Below are 12079 nucleotides of genomic sequence, written 5' to 3' on the forward strand. Positions count from 1 at the left end.
GCCAGGGGACTTGCAATGACCCCAGCGAGTTCCTTTAGGACTCTAGGGTGAAGATCATCCGGGCCGGCTGACTTAAAAACGTCCAGCCCTTCCAGAAGCTCCCTAACTAAATCCTCATTTGCTGATGTTTAGGGTGAAGGAGAAACCCCCGCACTGGCTGGGGACCTTGAACTTCCATTCCTGAAACTGCGGGTCAGGCTACTCCAGTCCCACTGCCAGGGGCATGCAGCCCCCCCCCCCCCCCTGGGGTAACTGGCTAGGTTCCACTCTGCATGTGTGATGAATGAAGAGCTGTGAAGTGCTGCAGGCTTTGGGCATTCTGGGCACAGGGGTACGCAGCATGAGGGAGGCTGGAGAGCCATAGAAAAATAATAGTCTGATGGACCCTGTTTCTTCTGTACATCTGACCTAGTTAGCCAACCCCATTGTTTTACTTGCTTGATTTAGTTGATTTGTGACTTCTCCTCACTCTGTTTTTTGTGAAAGGACAAATTCTGATCAGAAAGGACACCACAGTAAGTAGGGATGGCAGGCTTGCCAGTGCTGCTGACAAAAAACAGAGGGTGGGCAATGCCTTTGAAGTGCTGGCATACAAAGGAATTAGAAAAAAGCTAGGACAGGAAAATGCCCCTTACACTCTAGACAGTAGATATGGTGGGTCTGTCATATTCACAATGAGTTGGGACCCAGGCAGTGGTTGTGGGAACTTCTTGTGAAGGAATAATTCACAAACATTCCATAACACAACTGACTATATGAATAGTGTGAGCCCTACTGAATTGCTATGCATATACTGAATAAAATTTCTTTATTGAAAGGCCTCTGGGATCACATCTCTGAAGTGATTGACAGTGTTCATGACCTTGAGAAAAGGGTCCAGAAAGCCAAGGACAATACGGAGGAGATTCAGAATATCATGAGATCTTGGGTGTCACCCATTTTTGAAAGGAAAGATGGGAAAAGAGAATCACTGTTTAGTTTGGATGACCGGCATGAATCATTGGAAAAGCGTTACCAGCTCATCAAAGAATCTGGGCTTAAGATTCATTCTTTGGTGAAGGTGAGTAGTCCTACAGAGCTGTTTGAAAATACCATAATGGAATTCTTTCCAAAGGGTCTGTTTCTCTTCCCATTCTAATTCAAGTGTCTAGAATTGTTTAACCTTAAGGGCACTGAGGTAACTGCCTTAACACTTTCAAATAACTTAGCCAGAATCAACTAGGTCCCAAATTAACAGCTGGAGTACTGCATCCAGTTTTGGGCTCCACAATTCAAAAAGGATGTGGAGAAGCTTGAGAGAGTCCAGATAAAATCCACGTGCACGACCAAAAGTCAGGAAAACAGACCTTACGACGACAGGCTGAGAGCCATGGGGCTCTTCAGCCTGGAAAAGCGCAGGCTCAGGGGTGATCTGATGGCCACCTATAAGTTTATCAGGGGTGAGCACCAGTTTCTGGGGGAACATTTGTTCACCAGAGCGCCCCAAGGGATGAAGAGGTCAAATGGTCATAAACTACTGCAAGACCGTTTCAGGCTGGACATAAGGAAGAATTTCTTTACTGTCCAAACCCCCAAGGTCTGGAACAGCCTGCCATCGGAGGTGGTCCAAGCACCTACATTGAACACCTTCAAGAGTAGATTGGATGCTTATCTTGCTGGGATCCCATGACCCCCCTGATTTCCTGCCCTTTGAGCGGGGGGTTGGACTCGATTTTCTGAGGTCCCTTCCAACCCTAATGTCTATGAAACATTTATGAATATGCAATGTGACATCATCAGTTGGTTCATTATTACTAGGGTCTGAACCCTGGACCCAAAAAGCATGCACTAGTACTTTTTGAGCTATGGAAACCAGGCATTTTAGTGCAAGAGCTATATCAGACTCGTGAATCTGTTTATGGTATATATCCACAAGAGGGAGATAGAGACCCACCCTCTTAGTCTAGATTACCAAAATGAAATACTTTCATGAAATATTTTCTTTAGGTTTCATTAAAAACATATAAACAAGTGTTTTTGGAGTTGTAGTATTTTGCTACAGAATTGGTAACCTCAGAAATTGCTACTGTGTGAGAGATAAAATGTAACACTTGCAATCAGAAGCAGAAGTTAAGTGAAACCCTGAAAGCAAATGTTATAAATGGTGAAAAATAAATGAAGTTAAAATTCGTTATTAACAAAGTGTGGGAGGATAACTCAGGGTGTTATGGAAAGGTTTTTTTTAAATCCTAATGCTAATACTATATAAATATGATACTGAGCTTTGTTTAAAAAAATCAAAAATATAATATTAGTTACCAGATATATCAACCTTGTCCAGTGCTACGCGGAGCAATAAATCTGAAAATGTTATGTACAGAGATGTTTGAAAAAAGGAAGAACTTTTTTTTCCAAATTCAATATTAAAAAATGAGAGCTCTTAAGTCCACCTAAACAAATGAGCTGATTTTCAAAACTAGTAGGCATTTAGGAGGAGGAGTCTACGCATGCCCCTCCCATGGCACAGTTGTAACTGCACCATTGTTTAGTACTTGCTTTAAGAGTGCCATCCTGGTGGCGCATGGTTATTTTTAGCACCTACATTGCCATAGCAATGCACTATGGCAAGGTAGCTCGTCACTATGGTGACATGGTGTTGACATCGTGGTTTGTACCCACTGATGTTACATTGCCATAGCATCACATGTAGATATGCCCATTACCTACTAAGCATGAATGAATATCTGGCTGATTATTTTTAGTGCCTAAAATTCATTTAATTGTCTCATACTGGGGCAACATTGTTGAAAATCGACTCCAGTCTCTGTAGAAGATACTGGGCATTTATTTCTTTTTCATTTACCAAATACATACTCTGCCAAGTGACAATGATAGCAGATCTTGGACTTTATCAGAATAACTAAACAGTTTACTAAGGAGGAGACCTCCTTTAATTTACTTCCTCTCTCTTTCTCTTTAAATTCTTTTAAATTCTTTCATTTTATTTTATTCTTCATCGGCTGACTTCCTTCATTTCACCACCCTCCTCCACCCCAATTTCCTTCCCACCTCCCACTTCATTATCTATTCCCATCCCATTGACTCTTGTCTCCCAGCTCATGTTCGTGGTCAGTCAGCAGGCTCAACAAGGTTGCTCCCATTCTGTCACACACTCATATCACATTTCCTGCCATTCTGACATGGACCTTTTAATAATTATCTTTTTGCGTGTGGCTGTTGAGCCAGTAATCTATCTTGTAGTTTTTTCAATTTGTTTGAGAAAGTTATGCGGGACCTTGTCAAAACTTTGCTGAGGTTCGGATACACTGTATACACAGCACTCCCTTCATCTCCCCAAGTAGTTACTATGTCAAAGGAGAAGATCAAATTGGCTCAGGGCCATCCTAGGGGGGTGAATCAGGGAGACTGCCTTGGGCCCTGTACTTTGGGGGGCCCCGTGGTCAGTGCCCTATTAGCCCCGCCGTGGCTGGCACCTGCTAGCGTTGCTGGGCGCTGCTGACTCTGCCGCTGCTGAGCGCTGCCAGCTCTGGCTGCTTGCCACCCCCTTCCCTCGCTGCTCCCCTGGCTCTGGCCACTCGCCACCTCCCCCCACTTCCAGGCCCAGGGAATATCAGCACTAACTTTATAGCTGGCTGGCTCTTTTTATAGCTGGGCTGTCATTTTAATCATGTGATAATTACTTTGCACATGTGGCCAGTCTAAATTTATTGCACAATTAACAAGTCAGTTGTGTACTATATGTTACGTGTAGCAGGGGTCTATCTCTCCCCATGAATTTTAGAGGGAATCTGAGTATACTATCTTTTCAGAATTCTGCAAGTTTTTTCAGTTTGAACAGTGCTCCTTCAGGCCCCTATAACATGACTGAAATTCAGTCAAGCTGTATTTGATGATCATATCCTTTCTTTTCAGGAAAACCTGAGCCTATTCATTGCAAACCCCACTTCTGACACCTGGAAAGCATACATTGATTATGTGGATGAAATGGTCCTGGATGGGTTCTTCAGTGCTATTGAGTGTTCACTGAAGTATCTTCTGGAAAACACAGGTAATTGAGATTTCATTTTCTTTGGCCAGAATGCATTCTTTTTCTCCTTTTAGTGGGTTTGAAAAATGTGTGCGCAATCAGAATGATACAACCTGCTGTCTAGGGGTCAGTGGTGTTTATATCTAGGAAGAAGTGAGGTGATTTGTTACTGTCTGCATGTACAGTTTTAGCATCCTTTGTGTAAAATGAGAGAAGGATGCCTTGCATGCTTGTTAAATGTGTGTACAGTGCCTGGCCATGGCCCCTGTCTACACTGAAAATCTCACTATGTGAGCCCGCAGACATGAGGGGCCAAGGAATGACTAGTTGGAGGAATAATGTGGGAAGCAAAGGTATTAGTATTTATCTGTCTGATTTTGTTTCATGCTGTACCTTGAGGCTAGCACTGTAGTTACCTGGATCCAAGATAAGTTTGAATTTAAGATGACCTTCCAATATTTAGATTCTATACGCAGAAAATTATTGTATGTATAGAATCTAATTATTGGAGAATTATGTTAAATTCATCCCCTGCACCACAGTAGTGAGGAAAGCCATGGCGGGGGGAGGTGGTAACAGGGTGGGGGCAGCAATGGGTGGACAAGTGGGGAGACGGGCAGTGGGGGAGTCAAGCAGCCTGACCTCTTCCCTTTGCTTCCCCATATCTTATCCCCTGCTTTCTGTCTCCTCCACCACTTATCCCCCTGCTGCCTGCCTGCCCTCCTTCTCCCTCCCTGCCAGTGCCTGTGTACCCCAGCACCTGCCCCCACTACCACCCTGCTACTTGTTTGCCTGAAACTTCTGTACCCCCACTTCCTGCCCCCCAGCCTTTGCTTATCTGCTGCTTCTCTTTGGCTTTAGCAGGGCTTCAGAACTGCTTCAGCCTGGGACATGAAGCATGTGATTGCTCTAGCTCCAGCCTAGCCATACAGCAGCTGCAGTGGTGGCAGCTCTGACTGAGCCCTGGAGCCAGAGCCTGGGTTGGAGCTACTGCCACTGCTACCAGGCCAAGCAGGGACTGGAGCAACCACTAGACCCCTGCCAGAGCTGAAGGGTGGGTGGCAGTGGGGGAGCCAGCAGAGTTGATGTAAATGATCACTGTCTCAGTGTTCCATGTGTTTTCTTGTGAGAGGATGCTAATGTTGGTGTGTTGGTGTTCCTGCTGGATTTGAAGTGTCTTCCAAAGGCAGCATTGATGGTACTTGTCCAGCAACTTGAGGTGTCTCCTTGTAGCAAGTGCCCATCCCATGATGTCCCCTGATTGGCACCCAGCCCTTGCCCATCTGGTTCCCTTTGGGGCCCTTTCCCCTTTACTCACCCACCATACTTTGATGTTAAAAGGGAGACTGCCCCTGGGTTTCCCAAGCCTGGTCTTACTCAAAGAACCACAAGTGCTCATTGGTCATTGCCTCAAGGGCTAGTTTTGTGGGCTTCATACTCCCTCATACCCACTCCATTTTCTTGTATGCCTTGATAAAGATCAATGATTGCCTGGAGATCCATTAAGCTGGTCACCATGTGCTTGTGTAAAGATTCAAGGAGATGCATGTTAACTTCTGAAGAGCTGCATGTGGCTCTGGAGCCACAGGTTGGTCACCCCTGTACTAGAGCATCAGCAGCATACTGGAGCTCAGTGACTGAGGTTGAGAGAGCCAACTCTGAGTCAAAACCAAGACTGAGATTAAATGGCATATCATCCATTTGGTAGTTTAGCTCCACTCCAACTGGAAGCTTATTGGTGGTCAGCTGTAGCATCGTGGTAAGTAGTATTGAAAAGAGTATTGGAGCTATGACACAACCTTGCTTAACTTTAGAGAGATCTGTGATAGATCAGTTAGTGAGAACCACCACTCACATACCATCATGGAGCAGGTGAAGAATGGTGATGAATTTCAGTGAGCATCCATATCTCGTAAGGATGCTCCCCAGTGCTTCTCAGGTGACAGAGTCAAGCACTTTCATGAGGTCAGATAAGGCCATGTAGAAGGGTTTAAGTTGTTCTGACCATTTTTCCTGCAGCTGGTGAGAAGTGAAGGTCATGTTGGTTGTGCTTCTTGAAGCCCTACCAACACTTGAGATTCTGGGAGGAGGTCTTCAGCAAGTGGAAGATGATGATTCAGGATTTTGCATTTTTTTTTCTGTGGTGGACAACAAGGCAATCCCTCTGTAATTTCCACAGTCAGGCTTATCTCCTATTTTGAAGATTGTCATGATTATGGCATCCCTGAGGTTATTGGGTTTCCTCATCATTCCAGATCCTTAAGATGGAGCTGTGATGTAAGCTCTTGTCCCCCTTGCTTAAAGATTTTGGCAGGGATTCCATCTGCTCCAGATGCCTTATCATTCTTCATTTGCTTGATGGTTTTCCTCACCTTGTCAAAGGTTGGAAGGATTCCAAGATCATCTCTGACTGGGAGCTGTGAAAGGAGTTGAGAACACCCTTGTCAACAACAGAGTCTCAACTGAGAAGGTCTTCAAAATACTCCTTCCAACAGGCTTTGCTGGCTGCCCTTTCTTGATCAGGTCTCCTCCATCCTTATGTCTCAAGGGGGTTGGTCCTTGAGTGCTTAGACCATAGAAGGCTTTGGTGGCACTAACAATACATGCATATCATGGATGTTAGCAAGATGTTGAATCTCCTTTACCTTTTCTTCCCACCACCTGTTCCTCATATCACGGATCCTTCTTTGGACCTCTGCCTTGGCTTGTTGATGATTCAATTTCTTTTGCTTGGAGTTGATGGCATTTTGTAAAACACAAAAGGACTTGCGCTTATGGTTAATCAACTCTTGGATCTCCTGGTCATTATCATCAAACCAGTCTTAATGTTTCCTGGTAGTGAATCCAAGCGTCTGTTCGCAGCTGCAGATGTCAGTGGACTTGAAGACACCCCAAGCACTGCTGACGTTCTCCCATTAATTGGAATTCACCAATTTTTTGTTGGGGCGCTGGTAGAAGATGTCTCGTGATTGGGTTCTTGAGTCCTTTGACATTGGCATTGCTTCTGCTGCATCTGTTGTTTGGGAGCCAGTTTGAGTGACAATTGAGTGGATCAGTTGGTGATCGGTCCAGCAACTGTCAGCTCCTAGCATATCTTGGGTGTTGTGGACATCTTTGTAATCCTGGGTGTGAATGATGATGCAGTGAATCAAATGCCAGTGCTTGTATCACAGGTGTTCCCATGATGTCTTGTACCTGTTTTTCTGGCAGAACAGGGTGTTGGTGACGGTGTGTCTATGTGCTATGCATTTGGTCAAGAGGAGAATGCCACTGGAGTTGACTTCCCTCATTCCACCTTGTTGATTAGTTCTGTTTCAGAGGTTCAAGTCCCTTCCAACTCTGGTGTTGAAATGATGAGCAGAATAAGTCTGTCTCCCTCTGGAACATCAGAGAGGACTCGGTCAAGGTTGGCATAGAATTCCTGCTTGATTTCAGCAGCAGCAGCATCAGGGCATATGCACTGATTACATTGGCATATTGACTCCCTTCCTGTTTAAGTTTGATAGGGAACTCGTTGAGTTGGTTTATGAATTCATTGTTAATGGCAAAGCCAACTTCCTGAAGTCAATGATCTCCTTCCTGTTTATCCTTCTAGAAAATGGTATAGATACCTTTTTTTGAGTGACCATCTCCTGCTTGCCGGGTCTCAATCATTGCAGTGATGTCAATACTGTGTTGCATGAGTTCTCAAGCCACAATTAAAGTGTGGCACTCTGGACGTTTACTATTAAAATTGCCCATGAGGGTCCTGATGTTCCAGATCCCCAAAAATATTGTTTGTCTTTGTTGATTTTGACCACACTAAAGGTGATCCCACTGGACATGGTTATCCAGTCAGGAAAAGGGTGTTTAGGTAGACTCTTTTTAGGGCACTTTTTCTAGCCCCCTCCCTAGATTGGTTGAGCAGAGCAGATCCTAAAATGGGCTGCTCAGTCGCAGTTCAGTTGCCAAATCACACTCCTGCAAATCCAAGTCTTAAATGACCTTCTTGTAACTGCCATCTTCATACCAGTTCATGGCTAGGAGGTTCTAGGCCTCACAGTCCTGCTTCTGTCATTACCAGCTGGTCAGTGAAGGACTTGAAAAGCATGTTAAAGCCGTTTTCATGGAAGACACTTGGGCATCGTTTCTTTTATTGTGGAGAAGCTGCTGCACATCAGCTTTTACGTGGTTATCAACAGAATGGGACCTTAATCCAATGGCAAGGAGACCAAAACAATCTCATTCCACTGCAGTCCTTGTCAGCCTTCCCAGCTGTTGAAATTCTAACATCTTCTGCCTGCTCCACCACTAAGGACTTATAGACCAATGGCTCAGGGCTGGACAAACTTATTATAGTGGCAACTTGTACTCGCCATGTCACAGCACTGTCAGAGAATATATGTAGCTTTTCAGGAGAGAGAGTGTTGCCATCTGCTGCCTCCACCACATCATGGTGGAGCTGCAGCCATTTGGTCTGCCATGGCTTCTTTATCAGATTTAACCCTGCTTATTTTGTAGCTCACCTTCCCTGAAAGTCATTCCTCTATTCACCATGTAGCAGTGGCTGGGATGCAGCCCCTGCTAGACCCCCGAAAGAAGGGCCATGCTGTGGGGGCAACTTCCCCAGCAGGGTCTGGACACTTCCCCAGAGCACGAGGGAAGCTCCAGGCAGGGAGGGAGGGGACACGCACCTGGCAGGGGTCAGGCACGCTGCACCTCCCGGCCTGGTAGGGAAAAACACTGGGGGATGGGAACCCACCCAGCTGGGTCTGAATGGACTGTGCTTCTCCAGCATGCTGAAAGGATCCTGGAGAGACATCTCAGATTACATACCGGGTCTGGAGAACATGAGACTGGGGGCTGGTGCTGATTGGCTCAAGAGGAAGCCCCGAGGAAGGTTCAGCATTTGGCGTCAAGAGGGAAGGGGATGTTGCAGCAAACCTGGAGAAGGAAGACTGCTGCAACCAAGACCCACCCAGCCAAACCCTTGTGGGATACCAGGGATACTGCAGCCATGAGTAGGTGACTGACTTGACCCATGGCATGAGATAAGTAATGCCAGATGGCGGGGTGGGTAACATGTGAGTTACAGTTAATTAAGTCATAAGACGTACACCTGAGTTCTAGTGCGTCACCTGATTGGAAGCCACCAAGATGGACAGGTGGAGACCTCTTCATCCTGGATCCACTAATCCCAGAGAAAGGGAAGATTAATCCTAGTGATACCAGAGCACGCCAGGGGAAGAGGCTTGACTTGATGGTGTGGTCATCAACCCATCATGCAGTCCACATCCTAACAGGGTCAAGGAAAAGCCTCAAGCTGGGTACCCATACTCATAGTCAGCAGAGTGTAGGGGTGGTGGAGCCCTTCAGAAGGCTAACCCTCGTCAGTAGGACTATCACTTTAGATACTATCCATTCTCCCAAAGAATAACTTAACACCAAGACATGGCAGATGAATGGGAGAGAAGATGAGGATGAGAGGGAGAGAAGACCTAGCTGAAAGCTTTCCATTACATCTCTTTCGCAATACAAAATTGGGCTTCTACTGAAATGAAATTTTTCCTGAAAAGAAAATTTCTGCTGAATAGAAAATGTTGACTTTTTTCAGTGAAAACTTTTTCAGTTGAAACTAAAAATGTTGGGGTTCCATTTTAGGGTTAACTTTTTGAGTGAAATACCCCTGCTTTCAAACCAGCTCTCATTAAGTGCCTTGTTACAATTAATTGTAGTTGGCTCCTGGAGCTCTTAACTCCAGGATTTTCCACACTTTAACACCTGAAATTAGTTAGCCACACTTTAGGCAGCTTAAAGTTATGCCACTTCAGGGCAGGTTTATTTCTGATCTGTGTTACCCAGTTCTTGTGTCCTTAATGTTTGGCCACTCCCCGCAAATGAGCCACCCAAGTTGCAGTACTCCAGCATGCCAGGATGCAGTATCCCCTCCTCCACCCTCCTATTCTGTGTGGACAAGCTTTCCACCCTTAGAACCTTACTGCCCATGGGGAAGTTTTGGGATCAAGCCAACTGTCTTGCATACCCTCACATGGAGCTGGGATAGATGCCTGTCCTGGCTCAGCTGCCCTGTGCGGGACAAGTCACAGCTGTGGCTCTTAGTCAGACCCCTGCCCAGTAGCCGTCTCATGGCAAGTCACAGCTGTGCAGGTCAGGGACAGTCAGAGACAGTTTTTGGCCTTAAGGTGTGACTGCTCCAAACTTGAGGTAGCGCACACACTGTTCAACATTCGAGCAGCTCAAAGTGCAACATCTAACAAGGCCCTAACTTTCTGTAGTGAAGATCCTTATTAAAGTCAATGGAAGTCTTCACAGTGGGTGCATCTCCACATGCTATTAATGCGCTGTAAGCTTACATAGCAGTAAAATAAGGTGCAGTGAGCTTTTCCCTGGATGAGGCAGAGGTCCCAGTGATCCTAGCAGGATGAAAGGGAGTGAGTGTGCCTGCCTACTCGCATGCCATCTGTGGACATGCTGGCTAGCAGCATGGCTTTGCCACCAGGCTCACACTGATATTGCTTGGTTGTCATAACCATGGACTTGCTGTTTGTCGGGATGTATTTAGGAATCAGATAAGCTGGAGAGAGGGAGGTAAATCTGTGTAGAAGAACATTGCTAACTATGTGGGCTAGGCAGCACCATACACAGTACTAATGAGAACATGGACAGGCACAGTCTGAGGCCTTTTCTGTGGAGCAGGCCCTGACCAGATGCATCTCTCCTATCCATAGGCACTGAGTGGTATTCTTTTTTATTCATATGTAGAGGGGACTCAACAGCCCAGTTTACTAACTGGTCAATGCAATGACGCCTGACTCGGGGAAGTTGGTTCAGTTCATCCACACTACGGTTTTGCGCAGTACAGAGATTGTAGAAATGAACTGTGTTTCTTCTGTTTGTTATGAACCTATGGTTCGTTCTGTTAAAAGATTCACCATGTTTGCCATACCAGGTGGCTTCTTCCTCAAGAATTTAAGGTCCAAATGGATCATTGGATTACCTAGTCTGACTTCCTGTATAATGCAGGTCATTGCATTTAATCATGTTAACCCTATACTGTGATTAATAACCTGATTGTGCTAAAGTACATCGTCCAAAAAGCATCCAGTCTTCATATGAAGACATCAAGAAACAGATTATCTTCTCTCCCCTTGATAATTTTTCCAATAAAACCATTAAAACGTCATTAAAAATGTGTACCTTATTGGAATTTTCTGGCTCCAGCTGCTTTTTCTTGTACCTTCTCTACTGGACTAAAGAGCTTTCTGGTATATGATTTTTCCTCCCTGAGAAGATACTTATATATTGCAATCAAGTCATCTCTCAATCACCGACTAATAGACTCATAGAAAGTTAGGGTTAGAAGGGACCTCAGGAGGTCGTCTAGTCCAACCTCCTGCTCAAAGCAGAACCATCCCCAGCTAGATCATACCAACCAAAGCTTTATCTAGCCAGGTTTTAAAAACCTCCAAGGATGGAACTTCTACCACCTATCTAGGTAACTTATTGCAGTATTTGCAGTGTTTTGCTACTGTCCTTGTGAGAAGTCTTTCTAATATATAACCTAAACTTTCCCTGCTGCAATTTGAGACCATTGCTCCTTGTTCTGTCATGTGCCACCACTGAGAATAGTCTAGCTCCATCCTCTTTTGAACCCTTCTTCAGGTAGTTGAAGGCTGCTATTAAGTCCCCTCTCAGTCTCCTCTGCTCTAGACTAAATAAGCCCAATTCCTTCAGTCTTTCCTCATAAGTCTTGTCCCCTAGCCTCCCCCCACCCCCATTTTTGTTGCCCTCCTCTGGACTCTGCAGTTTGTCCACATCCTTTCTGTAGAGTGGGCGTGTATGGGCGGGCAGGAGGGGGAGGGGAGGCAAAATTGAACATAGCATTCTAGATGTGGCCTCAGCAGTGCTGAATAGAGGGGAATAATCACTTCCCTTGACCTACTGGCAGCCCACTTACCAATGCAACCCAGTATGCCATTAGTCTTCTTGGTAACAAGGGCACAGTGCTGGCTCATATTCAGCTTATTGTCCACTGTAACCCCCAGGTCCTTT

The 12079-nt window shown here is 45.4% G+C and overlaps 1 protein-coding gene across 1 annotated transcript in view; it reads left to right on the forward strand.

The window, feature by feature from the left end:
- The window catches only part of DNAH9 (dynein axonemal heavy chain 9), a 609139-nt gene that overhangs the window by 74142 nt on the left and 522918 nt on the right, over nt 1–12079 (forward strand). Inside the window, exons 13-14 of the mRNA XM_019501495.1 lie at nt 819–1060; nt 3913–4048. Of these exons, the coding sequence (XP_019357040.1) occupies nt 819–1060; nt 3913–4048 (378 nt within the window). The remainder of the gene's footprint in view (nt 1–818; nt 1061–3912; nt 4049–12079) is intronic.

The sequence above is a fragment of the Gavialis gangeticus genome, unplaced genomic scaffold (genome assembly GCF_001723915.1).
Source record: "Gavialis gangeticus isolate Ggan-Ray unplaced genomic scaffold, GavGan_comp1, whole genome shotgun sequence".
In the NCBI taxonomy this organism is placed as follows: Eukaryota; Metazoa; Chordata; order Crocodylia; family Gavialidae; genus Gavialis; species Gavialis gangeticus.